Source organism: Cynocephalus volans, chromosome 8 (genome assembly GCF_027409185.1).
Source record: "Cynocephalus volans isolate mCynVol1 chromosome 8, mCynVol1.pri, whole genome shotgun sequence".
NCBI classification, from domain to species: domain Eukaryota; kingdom Metazoa; phylum Chordata; class Mammalia; order Dermoptera; family Cynocephalidae; genus Cynocephalus; species Cynocephalus volans.
In genome coordinates, this window is record NC_084467.1 from 37,385,038 (window position 1) to 37,407,315 (window position 22,278).

Below are 22,278 nucleotides of genomic sequence, written 5' to 3' on the forward strand. Positions count from 1 at the left end.
ATACAAATCTACTCTCCAGCTCTGGACAGAGAATCAGGTTCTATTTGACAGGGTTTACTACCTACTTCTCAGAGTGTGGTAGACGATTAAAATAATGTCCATGCACCACTTTAATATGCAGCACAGCATTTTTCAAATCTATCACAGGATTATATGTGTGGACTGAATCACAACATATTGTGCAAAAAAAACCACTAAAGAAGCCTATAAGTAGAGACTGCGAAAATTGCTTTTCATACTCTCCTTACTTAGAAATACTCAAGCGTTCATGGGAGAGAAAATGACAATAATGAATGACATTTTAAACAATTATTTTGCTGGCCAGGTATTTCTGCTCATCTGGAATTTTTAATTCTAGTTCTGTTTATTTTGAAAAAAAATCAATTATTTTGGCAATACAGAAATAAAAGTCAATTATATTAGAGGTAAAGAGCAGAACCTCTATACTGCTAGTGTCAATCATTCAATACTAACAGACCAAAAATATAATTTTCCTAAGATAATGCCTGAAACTCAAATATATTTTGAGAAGAAATATTTTATAAAGTGATTACCTTGCATTTCACAGCACCCAAAGTAATAGCGTGACACAGCCATGTTGCCAACTACTTCCCACTTATTTTCATCAGGATCAAATCGTTCAATGGTGTTCCCTATCTCAGCTCCAACCCATCCACCTGTAACCAAACAGAAAAATGTTTATTTCTGGGATAAAAGAATCTTATTTATGATAAAGACCTTAGAAAACATCTAATCCAACTACTTCATATCATGGCTGAGTATCACATGGACCAGAGAGGTTATTTGTCTAAGATCCCATGAAAAGGCAGAATTTGACCAGGAGTAAAACTCACGTCTTTTAACTCCCTGTCTAGTGTTCACTAGAGAGTAAAACAAAACAAAACAAAAACAAAACTTCAACATATTACATGAAAATACGGTATTTTGCAAAACTACCTTTTGAAACGACTTCTGCATATTTAGAATGGTTATCTCAATCAAGGCCAGCTCTAAGACTAATGAGAGTACACTGTCTTTTTAGTGTGATTTCAGGAACTTCAAAAAGGCCAAAATAAGGGCCGGCCCGTGGCTCACTCGGGAGAGTGCGGTGCTGATAACACCAAGGCCGTGGGTTCGGATCCCATATAGGGATGGCCGGTTAGCTCATTGGGTGAGCGTGGTGCTGACAACACCAAATCAAGGGTTAAGATCCCCTTACCGGTCATCTTTTTTTAAAAAAAAAAAAAAAAAAAAAAAAAAAGGCCAAAATAACATTTCTTTACAGTCTCCAATTTTTTAAATTGAAAATGTTCTTTCCCACAATTCAAGGTATAACTGCAAAATGCAAATGCTTACGGGAGTGATAAAATGTAATGGATGAAATTCACATTGGGATAATTGATATATTTTTTTTAAATGATAGGTTTTGATGAGAGGAGGACACTTGAGTACCACACAGTGAATTGAAGGAGTGACAAGGAGATAATAGGGGAGACTGGGGGTCATGTCAACTTACAATTTTCCCAAGGAGTAACCCTGCCCGTAACATCTGTTACACAGATAATCAAAGAAGTAGAATAACTTGCTCAAAATCATTCACTAAATCTGCAATAATAATAATATAGTACAAATCTTCCTTTTGGTATCTTTAATTTTTTTAATATGTACTTTCTTTTTTTAAAAAAAGATGACCAGTAAGGGGATCTTAACCCTTGGCTTCATGTTGTCAGCACCACGCTCAGCCAGTGAGCTAACCAGCCATCCCTATATAGGATCCGAACCCGTGGTCTTGGTGTTATCAGCACCGCACTCTCCCGAATGAGCCACAGGCCAGCCCTTAATATGTGCTTTCTTATTTTTTTTTTTTTTTTTTTAATAATAAATTGGTTTTTTTTTTTTTTTTTTTTTTTTCCGTGACCGGCGCTCAGCCAGTGAGTGCACCGGTCATCCTTATATAGGATCCGAACCCGCGGTGGCGGGAGCGACGCCGCGCTGCTAGCGCAGCACGCTACCGAGTGCGCCACGGGCTCAGCCCAATATGTGCTTTCTTATATGAGTCATAATTAGGCCACTAAACAGAGTGGTAGAAATGTTATACACTTAAAATAATATGATTTAACTAGTCAGCTGAAGTGCTTCAATGGACATCTCATCTATATTTTATCTCCATCTCCTTACAATGTTCCCCAACTAATGCAATTTTGAGCAGAATTCACAGAGCTGAAAAGATACACACTTCTTATGGGAGGGAAAGAACATCTTTAAAGTAATCAAATCTAAGAATTTAAACAATATTAGCTATCCTTAAACTGAATAGCATAATTACCCAAAGCATAGATAGCCCCATAACACACACATACTCCCAAGCCACAACGGGGGTGATTCATCGAAGCTACAGTTGTCCACTGTTTAGTAACTGGATCATAGCATTCAGTACAGTCAAAAATCATCGAATCCTTTTCACCTGAGTTAAATAAAAGAGACACACATCAGAAGGTTTAGTAATGCTAATAGACTAAACTCATAATACAATACAGTAGCATTCCTTGTCAGAAATTCAATTGTTATGTCTAATTTTATGCTATTCATTAAAATTAGTCTACTATTGTGAACCTATAGTACAGACATTTATTAAGGCCCATTTATGAAACAAAGGCATGATTTTCCTGTTACCTATTTCTAATTCTACCACCCAAACAATCCATGTAATTTTTGAGGACATGATTTACATTGTAACACTTCTATATTTTTTCATGTGTTAGTTTGAGTAGTTGGTCCTGGTACAATTTGAGTTTTAATACAATCCTTATCCAGCAACAGACAATAAAAATTTTTTTAAAAGATACCACTTAAAATAGAATTATAAAATACTGTATACCTAAGAATAAATCTATCCAAAGACTGTGGAAGGACTCTATGGATAACATTTATACACTTTATTTGTATATAATTTAAAATTAAGGAACACCTAAATAAAGAGATGAATCATGTTGATTAACTATAAGAAACAATATAAAGATGAGAATTATCCCCAAAATGATTTACAGATTTAACGTAATCCCAGTTCAAAAAAAAAAAATCCAATTTTTTAATGAATTTGACCCACTGATTCTAAAGTTTATATAGAAGTACAAAGGGCCTAGAATAGCCAAGCACTCCCAGAAAAGAATAATAAAGAGAAACAGTTCAATCACATATCAAGACTTACAATAGATCTATAGTAATTAAGATAGAGATAGACAGACTAATGGAACAGAAAAGAATTTCTAGAGCCATACATGTATGATTATCTGATACATGACAGAGTTTGCATTGCACAGCAGTGGGGAGATAACAGTCTTTTATGTTGGGAGAACTGGTTATATATATGGGGGAAAAATAAAACTAGCTCCCAACTTTATACTATCCCTTAAACCTCAATTCCAGGTAGATTACAGACATAAAATGTGAATGGCAAAATTATAAAATTTTATAAAACATTAAAGGTATATATCATATCCTCATGACTTCAGAGAAGGGAGGGATTTCTTGAGTAAGACAAGAAATACTAATCATAAAAGGAATAAAATAATAGGTTTGGCTACATTAAAAATAGAAACATCTGTTCATCAAAAGCTACTAGAAAGAGAATGAAAGATGAAGCAGCACAGCAGAAGGTATTTGCAGCGTGTATAACTTTATGAGGGCCTAGAATCCTGAATATATACAAAATTCCTACTGTGCAGGAAAGAGTTAACATAGTAGGCCCAAGACTGCCTAGCCTTAGAAAGGCCTACCTGTAAAGTTGACCATTGGTGCTGGGAAGAGGGAGCTTATGTGACCAATCCCCAATAAAAACCTCAGACACTGAGTCTCTAATGAGCTTCCCTGGTAGACAACACTTTCCACATGTTGTCACAACACATTATGGCGAAATTAAGCACGTCCTGTGTGATTTCACTGGAAGAGGACTTCCGGAAGCTTTCAATTCCTTTTGCTGACTTTGTTTTATATCCTTTCATTGTAATAAATCTTAGCTATGGATACAATTATATGCTAAATCCTGTTAGTCCTTTTAGCAAACCATTGAATTTGAGGGTTATCTTGGGGACCCCCAACACACCTGCAAATCAATAATACAGACAATTTTTTAAATGTGGCAAAGACATAAAAGGTCAATTCCTGAGAGAAATCCAGATGGCCAGAAAACAATGAGAAAGTGCTCAATGTCATTACTTATCAGGGAAATGCAAATTAAAACCACAATGAAATACCACTATATCTCTACTAATAGGCAAAAAATCAAAAAGTCTGACAGTACCAAGAGTTGGTGAAAATATGAAGTATAAAATAATGAAACCATTTAAAAAATATTTTGGCATTATCTATTAAAATTGAAGATCTGAATACTTTATGACCCACTCCTAGCCAATACCACTGAATCTATTCCTAGATATATATTCTAGAAAAACTCACACACAGGGCACCTGTTGAATTTTGACAGCTGCATTGTTGTTAATAGTCAGAAGCTGTAAACAATCCAAATGTCTACCAATCATTTAGGATGGCTAAATCAAATAGGTAACTTAAAACAATCCAAATGTCTCACAATAATATAATGAATAAATAAATTTTGGTATACTCATGGTATGCAATAGGAAACTACACAGCAAAGACTACATGAAAGAAACAACATGAATAAATCTCAGAAACATAGTGTTGGAGCAAGAATATTTGTATAATCCATTTAGAAGAGTTAAAAAATAGGAAAACGAATATATTGCTTAGGAAAGTTTACAGAGGTAGTAAAAAGAATAAAGAAACAAAGGGAAATGATTATCCTAAAACTTTGTTCAATTATTCAACAAACTGTAGATATATTTATGTACTTTTTTTTTCTTTTTTTCTAGCTGGCCCGTACGCAGATCTGAACCCTTGACATATACTTTTCTACGTTTACGTATTATATTTCACAAACCCAAATTTAAAAGGTAAACCTTATGAATTTATACATCAACAACAGTTATGCCTATTGAGCATAAGGTGCTTATTGAGCACTTAATATATGCCAGATAAAGAAAAGCTCAAAAAATGGTTCTTGTGGTTTAAAGGATCACAATCACTTGAGCAGACAAGAATCAATCAGCAAACACTATAAGGTTAAATAGTGGCGTAATAAATTATCACACTTTCAAGTGAATTGGGTGTCCTGGAAAGATGTTTTAGTCCATTTTGTGTTGCTATAACAGAAATACCTGAGACTGGGTAATTTATAAAGAGGAGGTTTATTTGGCTTGCGATTCTGGGACAGCTGCACCTGGCACGGGCTTCAGGCTGCTTCTACTCATGGTGGAAAGTGGCAGGGAGCCAGTGGGTACAAGCAGATCACATGGCGAGAGGAAGCAAGAGAGAGAGAGAAGTTGCCAGGGTCTTTTTAAGCAACGAGCTCTCACAGGAACTAATAGAGTGAGAACTCACTCATTAATCCCTCCTCCCCCAGGGAGAGCATTAATCCATTCATCAGGGATCTGCCCCCATGACTCAATCAGTTTCCAACACTGCCACATTGGAGATCAAATTTCTACATGAGTTTTGGAGGGGACAACACATCCAAACTACATCAAAAGATAACCATGTTCTGATATTCTGAGTTCAGTCAGGATAGAAACATAAATAAAACTTACTGCTGATGGGCTTCTTATCTATTCTTAGGAAAGCACAACAGCAAGATCACTATCAGAGATCCAATTTTTAAATAACAATGTTTATCTTTTTTAACTGGCAGAAAAAATTGCAAATCCCATAAAAGCAGGCCGTTGAAAATTTCTCAAATATGAGTTCAACAATAAGAGCAAATTTATCATTCTCTGTTGAAGCTGTAGCTACCTCTGAGTATTCAAATAGGTTATACAATATTCTTTTATACATGGGAAAATTGAAGTAATTAATCTAGAACTCATGTAACTTTTCCAAGAGAAAAGCAAGAAGGACAGTGTAGCTAAAACATAATGAGGAGGAGAATGGTAGGAAGTAATATTTGAAAGATAGAAACCAGGTTATGTAAGAGTCTTGTAGGCTATGATGAAGACTGGATTTTATCTGGAGGGTAAACAGGAAACCATTAGAGTTGAGAACAGGGCACTGACACGATCAGACCTGAATTTTAGAACATTTCAGGCTGCAATGTATAAAACAGACTCTGGGGAAATAAAAAGAAAAGCGGGGAGATTAGAGTATTACAGTGGTCAGGCAAATACGAGGGTACTTTAAAAAGTTTGTGGAAAAATAGAATTAAAAGATAATATAAATCTTTCCATGAACTTTTTTTGGGGGGTAAGTGGGCAGCTGGTCAGTATGGGGATCCAAATCCATGACCTTGTGTTATAAGGCTAGGTTCTAAGCAACTGAGCTAACCTCCCAGCCCTGCATGAACTTTTTGAAGTAGCCTCATATATCAGCATATATACTGATGGACTGGATGTGGAGTGTGAAAGAAAGAGAGGCATCAAGGATGACTGAAGTTCTGTCCTGAGCCACTGAGTGAATGGTGATTACCATGCACTGATGGCAAACCCTGGGACAGAAACAGATTAGGAGGTGAGGGAATCAAAGAGTTTGGTTTACACATGTTAAGTTTGAAGTACTATATTAATACAGTCCGTTTATGTTCCTTATAACAAAGGACACAGAACTGGGTGATTTATAAAGAAAATGAAATTTATTGCTTACAGTTTTTGAGGCTGTGAAATCCAAAGTCCAAGGAACACATCTGGCGGTGGCAACAATGACCCAGGGATCTCACATTGCAAGATGGTGGAAGCAGAGAGAAAGACAGACTCTCCTCTTCTTTTAAAGCCCTCAGAAACACACCCCTGACCACCATTTTTAATCCATTCACTACTGCACAGTCATACGATCCAATCACCTCTTCAAGGCTCCACCTTTCAATCACCATAATAGGATCTCCCACCCTCTTAACAGTCACAGTGGGGGCTAAGTTTCTAATACATAAAACTTGAGGGACACAATTCAAACTTCAGTGAGTTTTGGAGGGACATAATTCAATCCACTATATCCTGCCCCTGGCCCCCAAAACTCATGTCCTTTTCACATGCAAATACATTCATTTCATCCCCAATGTCTTGATTTGTTTGAACTCAAAAGTCCAAAGTTCAAAGTCCCATCTGTGAAATCAATAAAGTCATCTACTTCCAAGATACAATGGTGAGACAAACATATGGTACATATTCCCATTCCAAAAGGGAGAAATAGGCCAAAAGAAAGGGGTAACAGGTCCCAAATAAGTCCAAAACCCAGCAGGGCAGGAATTAAATCTCAAAGCTGGCAAATCATGTACCTTGGATGCTTGTTCCACCTCCTCTACATGCTGGTGTGGGGGTTGGGTCCCCAAGTCCTTTGGCAGCTCTACTCCTATGGCTTTCCTGGTTTCAGGACACACTTCAGCTCTCGCAGGCTGGTGTTCCACTCTGGTACTCCACAGGTCTGGGGTCTCCATGGCAGTCCCACTCTCACTGCTCCACTAGGCATGGCACTATTGGGGTTTCTCTGCTGCAACTCTGAACCCATTCTTCCACTCAATGTTGCTCTAGTGAAGGCTCTATGCAGTGAATCCACCCCTGAGACAGATCTCTTCCTGGGTCCCCAGGCTTTTCTATACATCTTTTGAAATTGCAGTGGAGGCTCCCAAGCCTTCCCAGCTCTGGCATTCTGTGAGCCTGGCCCCAAGATACTGCAGTGATTGTGGTACCACATGGATGCCACCATGACTTCCAGCTTGTGTTTTCCAAAGCTGCACGTCCAGCCACACCTGGTACCAATTTACCTACAGCTGGAGTAGCCAAAGCAGCTGGGGTGCTGGTGCTGGAAGTGGCTTCCCCAGGTGGTCCTGGGCAGTGAGCCCATGGAGGGCTTCTCAAGCCTATTCCCCAAGACCATTCTGTCTCCCTAGGTCATTGGGCCAGGAATGGAAGAGTTGGCCCCAGAGGCTTCTGCAATGCCTTTAGGGCCTTTTTCTCCTCTTGATAATTCCTTTCCTTTGTACTAATCTTCTTAGCTAATGGTCACTGGGCTGCACCACTGCATGCTCTCTGCTTCTCTACCACATGGCCAGGTTGCAAATTTTCCAAACCTTTATGCTCTTCTTCCTTTTTAAATTCTGGCTTTACATCATGCCTTTGCCGCCATAACTCAGCATAGGCTCTTGCAAGTGGCCATGCAGCTTCCTTAATGCTTTGCTGCTTAGAAATTTCTTCCGCCAGGTACTCTGGTTCACAACTCCTAAGTTCCAACTTGCACAAATTCCTGGGGCATGGAAACAATGCAGCCAAATTCTTTGCCAGTTCACAGAAAAGGTGATCTTTGCTGCCCCAGTTTCCAAAAACCTTCTTATTACTTTCCAAGGCCTCCTTACAACAGTCTTTACAGTCCATATTACTATCAACATTCTGTTTGCCACCATGTAACCAGTCTCGAAGACAGTCCAAACTTTCTCTTGTCTTTTTGTCTTCTGAGTCCTCCAAACACCTCCAACCTTTGCCTAACACCCAGTTCCAAAGCTGCATCCACATTTCCAAGTACTTGTTATAAGCAACACCCCACTTCTCTGGTACCAATTTTCTGTATTAGTCCATTTATGTTCCTTATAATAAAGTACACAGTACTGGGTGATTTATAAAGAAAATGAAATTTATTGCTTACAGTTTTTGAGGCTGTGAAATCCAAAGTCCAAGGAACACATCTGGTGGTGGCAACAATGACCCAGGGATCTCACATTGCAAGATGGTGGAAGCAGAGAGAAAGACAGACTCTCCTCTTCTTTTAAAGCCCTCAGAAACACACCCCTGACCACCATTTTTAATCCATTCATTACTGCATGGACTTACAAACCAATCACCTTTTCAAAGCTCCACCTTTCAATTACTATAATAGGATCTCCCACACTCTTAACAGTCACAGTGGGGGCTAAGTTTCTAATACATAAAACTTGGGGGACACAATTCAAGCTTCAGTGAGTTTGGGGGGACATAATTCAATTCACTACATGTACACATTAGACATCCAAGTGAAGTTCAAATAGACAGCTGTATACAAGTGTATGTCAAAAAGTTCATGAAAAATATAATTAAAAGACAACACAAATCTTTCCACGAATTTTTTGAACTACCTTTGCATATAAGTCTGGAGTTCAGGGGAGTGATGAACATATAAATTTGAGAGTCATCAGTACATAGATAGTATTTAAAGGCATAAGACTAGAAGATATCACCAAGAGAGTAAATGTAGAGAGTAGTCATATCCGACATATCTGAACTGATTCCTGAGACATTTATTAGAGGTTTGAAAGAGAAAGAGGATCCTGTAAAAAACAAAACAAAACAAACCACCAAGAAGCAACTGCCAGTGAAGTAAGAAGAAACCAGGGAGTCCACTAATCAAGAAGCCCACCCCCTAAAAGAGGTGGGGGGGAGTGTATTAATTACGCCTTTTTTATTTTCTTGTATTTCTGATGCTTTGACATCTGGGGTCTTGCTGATCCTGGAGATACTACCCCTCCCAAGATTTTCCACTTCCTAGAGACAGCAAACAACTTGCCTTAGAGTGGGCCTTTTATATACAAACTAAACAATCCAGAACCCATATACCACCACCTCCTTTATTCAGCTATTAAGACTCCAGGCCACTATTCCCCTGCCCTAGTCATACCTGGACCAGGTACCAGACAATTAGGAACCATCCCTATGCCCCAGAGTCTGGGGAAGTCATTAAAACTAGCCAATCCTAAGCTATTTACCCTGGCTAGCCCGTTTCTTCCTGCATAAACCACAATCTCCCTGTGCCTCATAACAGGCCTTGATACTTTCTTTTACGCCTTCCTGTGACAAGATGTGCACCCTTCTCTTGGGAACTATAACAAACTATATTTTTATAACAATCTTTTTTTTTTTTTTTTTTTTGGCAAGGGGCAGCTGGCTTGTATGTGGATCCAAACCCGTGACCTTGGTGTTACAAGGCTGCATGCTAACCAACTGAGCTAACCAGCCAGCCTATAAATTGTCTTTGTTAACAACACTTGTCTATTGATCTGTTGGCCCTGCATCTGAATAATAATAAAATCTACATTTTAAAACAGGGGAGCACTTCAAGAAGTAGGAAGCAATGTGTTAAATTGTTGGGCCCATTTTTAGGAGCAAACATTATCTGTGAGCCACATGGGGCCTATGGGTGGAGGATGAAGATGGCGCCCTCGGGAAGTAGGGGAGGCGTAACCCAAGATAGCTCCAAAAGGTTTTTATTGGTCCTCCAGTATTTCCGCACTCGTGAACCCTGCGTGATCGTTATGCTCAACATGTTAGTACAAAATGCATGCCCGTGTGATCCTTTAATTGATTGGTTAGTTCATGGAAAGCCTCTACTTGCTTGCTTATATAAATTGCAGTGTAACAGCAATAAAGTGGAACTGCCCTGACAGAACCCCTGCCGCGTCTGAGTGTCTCTTTCACGGGGCTGGGTTGGCGGGCAGCAGGCTCACTTATCCCCAAGATCCCTCGGTCCCAACACCGGGGGTAATCCTGTCGGCTCCTTCTCCTTCTGGGTCTGCAGGAGGACCCCAGGCGCGTCCCCGCATTAAATGATTCCGACAGGTTGAGTAAAATGAGGAATTAGAATTGATCCCTGGTATTGGCAATAACGAAGACTTCCATGACTCTCACAAGAATAGTCTCTGTGGGCCGAGCCCGTGGCGCACGTGGTAGAGTGCTGCGCTGGGAGCGCGGCAACGCTCCCGCCGCGGGTTCGGATCCTATATAGGACTGACCAGTGCACTCACTGGCTGAGTGCCGGTCACGGAAAAACGACAAAAAAAAAAAAAAAAAAAGAATAGTCTCTGTGGACTAAAGGAGATGAAAATCAGACAGTCTGATTGGAGTTGTTTCAATAGAGTTGTTGGTAAATAAAGACAACTCTTTACTTTTCTATCAAGAAGCAGAAAAATGAAGCAATGGCTGGAGGAGGAAAAGAGGTCAACAGACGGTTTGTTTTTTAAGATGGAGATAACACAGCAACATCTTTTCTAATAGGAATCATTCAGTAGAGAGGAGATAATTGCAAGAACAACATCCTTGTGAAGGGTTAGGGTTTGGTTTGCAGGTGGAGACAATAGAGGTAGAAACACTTCATCCATAATAACAGGAGAGAAAAGAAAGTATATGAGCAGAGATGCAAATGATGCCAGAGGAAAGGTCTGGGGGCCTGATAGCAGGCCTCAACCCACCCCATCCTCTTACCAGGTTCTTGACTCCACAAGAAAGAACTGAAGAGCAGAGGCACAGTAGAAAGTGAGAACAGGTTTAATATAACAGATAAATACAGGTTCCACAGAAAGAGTACGCCTAGCTCCAGAGACAGGGCACAGCCCACACCAATTTTAACACAAAAGCAAGAAATACATAAAGTTCAGTAAATTATGAAGGCTGGCTCAGGAGTTGAAATAGAGTAAGGCTAGGCCTGTGAACCAAACCAACTCCATTTTCCCTGCAGAGGACACTTTGTTACTTTTCCATTCCTCAGTCATGAGACCCCCCCCAGGGCAAATGATTACCCTATGGGCTGCCCTGACAAAACAGACTGAGATAAGAGAGGAAACAGATATTTACTGAGTTGCAAAACCCCTCCCCAAGGCTTGTTTTACCATAATAATAAAAGTTACAGATTAACCTTAAGACCCCTTTAGGAATTCCCACCTGCGAACAAAGCATCAGGGTGACTGCTACAGTGATCCTCCTGGGGTGACAATGATGAAGAGCACTGCCATTTTGGACCTACTGAGCATGCAGCCATGACGCAACCAGAAAAAACAGAACGGACCACCTCCAGTGACACTGGCCTGCCACCCCTTTACTCTGTTCCCTATAAAAGACCCTGAACAGCTCCCCTCGGGGGGGCTAGCTTTACTGTTGCTCCCCCCCTTATGCATAAGTCTATCTCCTCTTTTAGTAAAGCACTGCTTGCTTTACTGTTGGGTACACTGTTCATTTCTATGACTTTTGAACCCGAGAGCCTAATTTAATCACTGGCAAAAATTGGAAAGCTTTGGGCAGCAGAGAAGACTCTAGCTGCAAGAGGCAAGTGGCCACTGGGACTATTTTGCTCCCATGTCTCTGCTGCTGGTAGATCTCTCCTGGAGTCCCTGGCCTAAATTCTGACAAGGCAATGCTTTATTCTCTTTACCTTTCTCTGATTTTCTGAGCCCTCTTCTGTTCTGTATAGGTACACCCTGGAGGGTGCCTGGCTATGCTTTGTTTTTCTGATTTAAATCTAGTCAATGCTTTTCTTCTTTATGCTGAAAACAGTGGGAGAACTGCTTTTATCAATTACTGTTAATGAAATAGGTTGGCCCTGCCGATTGGGACTAGGCTAAACTGGACCCCACTGCTCCTCTTTCCTCTTTGTTTGCTTGGTTAGACATTTAGTTGAGTACTGGTAATGTGAATAAACCTTCCAATCCTTGCATCAATCTTTGGACTTTCAGGTCATTTGTTTAATGCGAGAGGGCAAGCTAAGCCTGGCCTGTTGGTAACAGAGTGAGCAGCCACCTGATAAAAGTCAGTTTCTCACAAAAGTAAAACATACACACCTCAGCCTGCAAAGTGCAGGCTGGCCCCAGGATAGTGAGCAGCAACAATTCCCCCTTCTGCCAGGATTTGGCTTTTATTGTTTCTCTATCTAATGAATATTCAATTAAGGAGGTGGTTCCCGGTTATGTAACATAGTCTTGTACATGCTCAATTGGTCTCCTTTGGGGGCATGTTCATTGGTCAATCCTACCACGTGCAATGAACAAATTCAAGAATATTCTGTGTTCTTTAGCACCTCTAATGGAAGGTCACTCAAGGGATAAGCTCCCCTCCATCAAGTATGCCCAATCACTGGATTTGTATAAGCCAGCCCCTTGAAGTTTCAATTTCCCTGTTGGTGCTGGAAATAGACATATCTAGCAACAGTAACTTTCCTCTAGGGGAGGGCATACAAGAGGGACCCGAAACCTTGGGAAATGGATGACTTTGAAACCCAGAGTTATGCCCTGTAACCTAAGTCCAGGGAAACTGAGCACCTCCTATCTCATTCTCCCCTCAGAGATTCCATTCCCTTAATCTTAAGGGAAAATGAAGGATGAGGGTTCGACTACACAAGTAGACTGGTAGATATGAGAACCAAATAGAAAAATGGGCAAAAGATACAAACTGGTAATTCACAGAAGAGAAAATACAATTGGCCAATAAAGCATGAAAGAAGATGTTCAACCTCACTTATATAGAATACACAAATAAAAATGAGATACTATTTTTACCTATCAGACTGGCAAAAATTAAAAAGATTGATAATATAGACATATATATATAGTGTTGACAAGGGAGTAAAGAAACAGGTATTCTCATCTACTGTTGATGAACACAACTTGATATTATCTATTAAAACTAAAATTGAGCTTAACCACCAACCCAGAAATTTCCATTCTCAACATACACCCTACTGAAATACTCATAAACATGCATAAGGAGACATATATAAGAATATTCACTGGAACACTGCTTGTAGTAGCAAGAATTTAGAAACAACTTAAATATCTATCAATAAAAGAAAAGTTAAATATATTACACCATACACAATGTATAAAATACTACAAGAAAAAAATTTTTGAAATGAGGTCTATCTCTATATAATGATTAGTAAAGATCTGCTATACATACTATGAAGTAAAAAAAGGCATATTTTGGAACTCTATAGTAAGATACCAATTATATTTTTTAAAACCCATGTAAAATAAGTATATGTATATGTGTGTGTGTGTGTGTGTGTGTATCAATGACACATACACACACAAATTCAAGAATAGAAAAAGACCTAGAAGGACACATACCAAATTGTTTGTTTTTTGGTTTTTTGGGTTTTTTTAAAGGATGACCAGTAAGGGGATCTTAAGCCTTGACCTGGTGTTGTCAGCACCACGCTCTCCCAAGTGAGCTAACTGGCCATCCCTATATAGGGATCCGAAACCATGGCCTTGGTGTTATCAGCACTGCACTCTCCTAAGTGAGTCATGGGCCAGCCCTCCAAATTGTTAATAGTGACTTTCCCTGGAGTTTTCATTAGGGAGTATTTGGGAGGGAGTTAGTCTGTAGTGAAAAGAGACTAACTTCCTGCATTGAATTTTTTGACAATGGCAATGTAGCCACTTATTACTTGTATAATTAAAAATCAGGATTTTAAGTAAGAAGAAAAAAAGTTCAAAACAATACATATCTCAAAAAGTAAGACACAGAGTTAATATACAACCTAACAATTCTACTCCTAGGCATATACTCAAGAGTAATGAAAACATATGTAGAATGGAGCCAACTAGACTAATAAGGAAAATAAGGCATTTTTATTATTACCTCCAATAGCGTAGACCATCCCTCCCAGAACCGCCACTCCCAGCCCACATCGAGCCTGATGAAGTGAAGACACAGTGGTCCAGTACTGGCTAAAGGTATCAAAACGTTCTACACAGCTGAGGGCTCTGCTATCATTCCAACGACCTCCCTGTAACCGAGTATATCCACCTAAACAAAGGAAAGAAAGGAAGTACACAGCAAATCTCTTACTGCTAAACATGGAAATAGTAGTAATGAGGAAAATCTAGCCCTCAACATCTTAACATTTAGTATAACCATTATATACAAAGAAATAAATGCTTTAGTGCCTGCCATATACATATATAAATAATATATAAAATATATTATTTTTAAATGTGCCAAGTCCTGAATGATTATGGCTTAAATACAATGAGAAAGTTAACCTCAGTGTTTTACCACTGGTCTTTGTTGTAACAGAATGTTAGATAAAATATAAATCTAGGCACTACTATATGTCTCGTTAGGAAGCTTCATTACAACTTCTACTAGTGTCTTTTTAAATTAAAAATAGTGAGTTGAAATTCTTATTTTGACTGCACATTCTATCAGTAAAAAAAATTTTAGCATGCACCCAAAAGCTACATATTTATATATTATATATTTTAAATATACATATTATTACATATGAATTATATTACACATAAAGTATTTACATAAAAAGTACATTATGCAAATATATCTAGATAATCATTCACTCTATATATTAAATATATTTATAAGTTTTAATGCTTTTTAAAATAAAAATGAAGAGAGGTTTTAATATGTTCCTCTGCTATTCCAATGGATCATCCTACACAACCACACTTTGGAGATCGCTGGTTCCTATCATATTGAATGGCCATCTAAGACACACACTGTGAATAGTTCAAAATTTTAAGACTCATTTTCCTTATTTTTCACTAGAATTCAAATTTTTAACTTTTTTTGTTTTAAAAGACGACTGGCAAGGGGATCTTAACCCTTGACTTGGTGTTGTCAGCACCACGCTCTCCCAAGTGAGCTAACTGGCCATCCCTATATAGGGATCCAAACCTGTGGCCTTGGTGTTATCAGCACCGCACTCTCCCAAGTGAGCCACGAGCCGGCCTCAAATTTTTAACTTTTAAAACAGCATTTCCTTAGTCAGCTTTTTGGTGATAACTAGGTAATCTAAGAATCCAAAGATGTAGATCACAGAATAACAGATGTCAAATGAGTAGCTATTTATTTTAGATGTGTTCACTGTATTTTATAAATGCATTTTATAAATCTATAGCTGTATGCAAAATTAAACATACTTTTTGACATAGTCTTTGACATACCTACATACTCCGGCACGTAAAGTAATAACAACAAAATATTAAAAGGCTTTGATCCTGAAAATAAAGATAATTTCTATTACTTTTTAAAAGGCTCTCACCTACTGCATACAGGTATTTTCTTGCTTTCTTCCGAGGCCGAACCTTAGATGTCTGCAGAAAACTACAAAATTTGTTCTCTTTGGGAGATTTACACACCTCACAGTACTCTTTCAAAAGTGTTTGCAATGCAACACGAAGATTAAAATCAGATACTCCTAAAGCAATATTTAAAAAGACAATGTTTTAGACAGCTTCTTAAATAAAATTGAAAACATGTTTCTATAAAGATACTACACGCATATCAAGAAATATAAACTTATCATCAAAGAATGGTGTTTGTTTCCTACAACACCAAGTATTATTCTTCTCGTTGCTACTGAAAAATGTACTTTCCTTAAATCTATCAAAAATTGTTTTTAAAAATATGCCTCACAATATACAATTAGAAAACACATGTAAGAGTATTTCCAAATAAAGATGGCAAAGTGAAAAAAGATAGTCAAAAATTCTATATTTACAAACTAATAACAAAAGGAATATAAAATTATGTCATAAACTCTTAAAAATATTAAATAAAGCAAGGAACAAAAAATTCTGGTAGAATGAGGACCATCTTCTAAAAGGACCTCAAGTATGATTGGGTAGCTTGTCCCTAATCAAGGAGGGCTTAGCTGAGGAGGTGAAATGGGGATGAAAATTAACCTGTTTCTCATTTGCCAAGGTATAAGACCCAGCCCTCCTGAAAGGGCACTATTTTCTAACTTGCACAAAGACACTATAGATGTTAGTAAGGGACTGTCTCTTAACCTTGTCCCTACAACCCTACATCCCAGAAGCAATATTAAGAAGATCAACTAACTAAATCTTGAGAATTCTCACCAATAACTAATAATTTGAAGAGAGACAGAATGAGCAGTGAAAAGTAGAAATGAGAAAAGTCAAAGAAAGAAACTTTAAAAGTCTTTACAGGACCATCGGTAAAGGTAGAGAGAATCATCAGTGTTTGCTATCTAACAGAACATAGTAATAACCAAAGTCCACCTTAATGGGATACATCTCTGGCTAGATTAAGTAGGTCCTGATACAAGATCGATAACAGGATCTCAAAAGAGAGAGATCAGAGGCCAAGTTCCCAAGCAAGGACCTCAGCCCTATTAGGTCTCTATTCTTCCACCACCCTCATGCCTTAGGCTAGAAAGGAAATATTGAGAACCCTACATATAGCTTCAAATTTTAGACTGGAGAAAACAAAGTAGTTACACACTAAGATAGAAAGGGTATCAAGGAAAATTAGCTATTAACATTATCAGAGCAGAGTTGAAACAGAGCTGTCCGTGTTAAGCATGAGCAAGAAAGATATCAAGAAATAGCATTACATCTATTAAGCAAATCCCAGGAAAAAGAAGAGAGAAAGATTGAAAAATTCAGTCTGGAAGAAAACATTAGCCACAAACAGAAATAGACTTCTCATGAGTGCTTCACACAGCAGAATTTCTTAAAAATACAAATCCAGGGCTGGCAGGTTAGCTCAGTTGGTTAGAGCACAGCCTTGTAACACCGAGGTCAAGGGTTTGGATCCCCATATCGGCCAGCCACCAAAAAAAAAAAAAAAGCATATAAGTCCTGTAAAACAAGGGCTCAAAGACAAAATAAGAAGCACTGCTGAGGAAACAGAGTGAGAATTGAAATGATAGTATTGCAGAGTTAATAAATTAGAAACAGTAAACACAATAGATATGATTGAAAATCAAATTAGCGATTTAGAGGAAAGGCTTGAGAAAACAATTGCGAATAGAGAGAAAAAATATTATTACATTAGAAGATAATAAATATGAATGAAAAGTTCCAATAAAAGGTTGAAGACTACCAAATGAAACATTAAAAGTATTCAGAAATTTCTTACAGGTAAATTTCCTCCAAATGAGGGAAAAATGGCACTTTCAAAAGGAAAGGTATATGATATAATCTAATGGAAAATGACAAACTTCAAGAGAATTCTTTAGTATACAACCAGAAAAAGGAAGTCATTTAAAAAACCCTCCAAAACAAAAACCACCACTACCCAAAGAGTGCCACACAGAAATAACCAGGTTTAATTAATATTTAGTAAACATTACTCTAGATATCTTTACATAGGTAGGAGGATAGATGATGGATAGATGGATGAAGTCTCACTAAAAGTTAACAAAAGAAGAAATAAACTGAAGCCATAAGTCATTTTAGATAAATGTTTCTTTACCCTAAGAAATAGTCACTCTCAAACACTCATAGAATTAAGGACAAAAAGATGAAAATCATTAAAAGATGAAATTACAGTTTCATTTTGTGTTTCAATTATAAATAGTATTGACTCCCTATTAAGAAAAATGAGATGGGCCGGCCCATGGCTCACTCGGTAGAGTGTGGTGTTGATAACACCAAGGCCCCGGGTTCGGATCCCATATACGGATGGCCGGTTCGCTCACTGGCTGAGTGTGGTGCTGACAACACCAAGTCAAGGGTTAAGATCCCCTTACCGGTCATCTTTAAAAAAAAAAAAAAAAAAGAAAAATGAGATAATTGGCATTTTTATTGAGGTGATTGAACTATGTTTTTAAATTGTATGTGCTTCTGTGTTGCTTTGCCTCCCACAGATTTGTCAGCCCTTTTCCCCTTGGTGATGGAGCCGCAAAAGATTACTCAAAGCCGATCTCTTCTGAGCAGTGAGAAGCCCCAAAAGGGGTTAATCTCCTGGAACCCCCAAGACAGAGGCATTCCTTCCATTTGGGAAATTAACTACGAATTGGGGTTCTCTTCCTGCATTTATTCTCCAGACCGGGAAGTTTCAAGAAGAGAACATAGGTGAGGTTTTTGCTAAGTATAGTTTAACAAGTTTTTCAATAGAAGCTGGTAACATTCAGTAAGACAAGCAAGGTGATGACATTCCGTAATGCAATTTAAGTCGATCCACCAACAAAAACTTGATCTTAGCAAACATTCTCTTCTTACAGCAATTTCCCAGTATCTTTACATATCAATCAGTAACCTGTCTGTCTTTGAGCCAGCAACCTTGCTGTGTTACAATTCTTTATCTTACAACAGAGACTATAGCCTGGGGAAAATTTCCTGTCTTTTGCAAGGTTAATATTCGAAACTGCAAGGCTTTGAAAAACCAGACCCTGTGAAATACATTTGCTTTATGTATACTCCCCACTTCTGTATTACCTAAACTTTTTATAATGAGCATGTACCATTTAAAAAAAGGAAAGTTGTCAAGGGTTTGAATCCCCATACTAGCCAGCAGACAAAAAAAATTTTTTTAATAAATAAATTAAATTAAATAAAAAAAGGAAAGTCATTCTCTAAAATGCAATTAATAGATATTTTATCACATATCTAATAATAATAAGTTGCCTGAATTATTCCAGTGGTAAATACAGAAAAATACACTAGAGGAAAAATCTACACATTTCACATAACACAATTTAATCACTTCAATTAAGTATTTTCCTCCCTCTCTGAATTTTGTGGTAGAATCTCATTATTTTTTCTGTATAAATTGCCCATATTTTCTCCAATATGACCAAGGAAGAACAGCTTCAAAGTTTAAAAGTATTAAGGGTTGCCTTTTTAAAAATTGTCAATTTACTTCTCCCTTGACTCCTTGAAGTTTTTTCCCTAGTGAAAGACTTAGATGATAACCATTGGGCATGCTTAAAAACCAGTGCAAGACTGGAATATTATAATACTAAAAAACTGTAAGAAAATATGCCCCAATTTTAGGGAATCTTGCCTTGCTCCTAGCAGAGGAAATTTCCTTTAGCACTCTGTATCTGCAGCACTTGGAAAAACCCACTCAACCATGAAAGCCTTTATCCCATTCTTAAATTCTTACATGATTCATGCAAAAGTGTACCCGGATAATTCCTTTCCTTTGTTTTAGCATTTAAATACAGTGGATCCTCATTATTTGTGAATTCCTCATATGCAAATATGCTTACCTGCTAAAAGGTATTTACAACACCAAAATTAATACTTGAGGTGCTTTTGCAGTCATTCAAGGACATGCTCAGAGTAGCAAAAAATCTGAATTACCCTACATGCACTTTCTGGCTGAGGTCAAACTCACTCTGCCTTCTTTTTTTTTTGGCAGCTGAATGGTATGGGGATCCCCTTGACCTTGGTGTTACCAGCACCGTGCTCTCCCAAGTGAGCTAACCAGCCAGCCCGACTCTGCCTTCTTATTTCAGCCCTTATACTATAAACAAGTCACGTTTTTCAGCCTATTTAATGTCATGGTTTTTACACTTTTGTGCTTTTTTTCAATGATTTTGCTATTTAAAAATGGTCCCCAATCATAGTGTTCAAGTGTTATCTAGCATTCCTAAGTGCAAAAAGGCTGTAAAGTGCCTTAAGGAAAAAATGTGTTAGATAAATTTTATTCAGGGATGAGTTATAATGTTGTTGTTGGCCATGAGTTCAACATTAATGAATCAACAATACATATTAAATAAGGTGTTTTTAGAAACACAAATAAAACAAGACTATGTACTGACTAGATGACAAAAATGTTGTGACCAGAGGCTTGCAGGAACCTAACCCTGTATTTCCCCTAGGAGCAAGGCCTCAGTATTTGCTAAGTCAGTGTTCACAGCAACTTTACAGAACATAACCACTGTAAATAACAATCAACTGAATGTGTATTAATACAATATATCTTTCAGAAAAACCTACAAAATTCTATTAGCACTGTTAAGAGTGGGGAAAAAAACTAATAATCCACAATTAAAAATAATTTAATTACAGAATTATACCTTTAATGCTTACTAATGTATTTAATTTGTAATAAGACATTTGTAAGTCAGTTACAACCCTAAGTTTCAGTGCATGACAAAAGTAAAAGAATAAAAGAGTTCAAATCTTGAAACCTGGTCTAAAGTAGTTTTTAAAAATACATTTGAATATTATGACTTTTCTAATATAAAGATAAAAACTATTTTGTACCACGGTGAAAATATTTTCATAAAGAAGTTTAGAATCTAAAGATGATTCAAAGGCTACTGAGAAGCTATGATATTATATTAAGATAAAGTTCATTTTATAATGAGAGGACTTACAAGATTTATTGAGTTTGTCTTTTATATATGCATTTTCCTCAAATGTTAGGTTTTGCTGAATTTTTCAGAGCAGCAAGAGGAAACCTTACACTGAAATAATTAGTACTGACAACAACAGCAGTGGTTGTTAGTTCTGTCAGTAATTTTTTCTATAATACTAATCTCCCTTACTAATTAATCTCAAGAAAGGTACATAAAGATTTGATTAAAATATTCAGGAGATATATTAAAATACTACTGTCCACCTACAAAACACAAAAGCATATATATTTTAATCACTTAATGTCTGTTACTGAATCAAAAAATGAAAACTACCACATTTCAACCAGAGAAAAAGCCACTGGGTAGTTAATCAACTAATTTGATATACAGCAAAAAAGTTACCTTCTATATACTTTAAAAGCCTCTGAGGAGGTAATAAAGGGAATCGAATCGGGTCTAAAACTTCCACCACATATTTTCTTCTCTTTCCCAGATCCTTCAGAATCCACTGCATTGCGGCTAAGAAGACTTGGTATTCATCCTCAATGTTAAGCTCTTCACTTCGCAAAATTTTGATAAGCTGATCTTTTGTAAGTGCCAAGAACTCTTCCCCATTATGAACCTCCAAGAAATGAACATGAATGTAGTTCTCTGTGAATTCCAAAAGATCATGGCAGGCAATTTGCTCAGAGAACTGAAAGATCCCAATGCAGTTCAGTGGATCAATTTGTCCTTTCAGAAATTCACAGCTAAGAATAACAACTTCAGTCATCTGTAGCATGTCTGCTGCAACAATCAACTCCTGGACATTATTGACACTTATATTCACTACACCTAGGGAAGTATGGAGACAAAATAGCCAATAAAATAAAAACAAACATTAGACTTAATGTATTCAAAAAGTATTATACTTGTTTTTTCTGCTAGCTTAATGTTTGCAGAGTAGGTAGATGGTAAGTAAAAAGGCAACAAAGAGTTTGTGGAAAGAGCATAAAACTTAAATAATAATGATACCTAATACTTATGGGGCACTTACAATAAACCAGACACTGCATTAATTGCTCTATACATTCACTTAATCCTTAATACAATCATAAATGGTAAGGGTTTTTTTCTTGTTTTTGTATTAAGGAAACACAATCAAAAAGTTTTAAGTAACTTGTCCCCAAGTCACATGGTTAAAGAAGTTGCAAGGTAGGAATTGACATCAAAGTCCATGGTTTTAGTGTAAGATTATATCCATGTAACAACTATTTACTGAGGCACTAGGGAGAGTAAGGATAGGGTGTCTATCTTTAATTATGATAAAGTACTATACAATGTTAGTTTTTAATAGTAAGTATAATCAAGAGTCTGTAACATATGAGAAGCTATTAAATATTTAAACAATATATGCCATTTTCTTTC

The 22,278-nt window shown here is 37.4% G+C and overlaps 1 protein-coding gene across 6 annotated transcripts in view; it reads right to left on the reverse strand.

Annotated features, from left to right (window-relative positions):
- The window catches only part of IPP (intracisternal A particle-promoted polypeptide), a 44,411-nt gene that overhangs the window by 12,296 nt on the left and 9,837 nt on the right, over positions 1-22,278 (reverse strand). For 3 of the 6 annotated variants that reach the window (XM_063105443.1, XM_063105444.1, XM_063105446.1), the window contains exons 3-7: positions 21,274-21,705; positions 15,853-16,008; positions 14,433-14,600; positions 2,327-2,464; positions 555-677 (exon numbers count right to left, since the gene is read on the reverse strand). In XM_063105443.1, coding sequence (XP_062961513.1) covers positions 555-677; positions 2,327-2,464; positions 14,433-14,600; positions 15,853-16,008; positions 21,274-21,705 — 1,017 coding nt within the window. The remainder of the gene's footprint in view (positions 1-554; positions 678-2,326; positions 2,465-14,432; positions 14,601-15,852; positions 16,009-21,273; positions 21,706-22,278) is intronic. The other 3 variants (XM_063105448.1, XM_063105445.1, XM_063105447.1) reach the window with 3 other exon arrangements.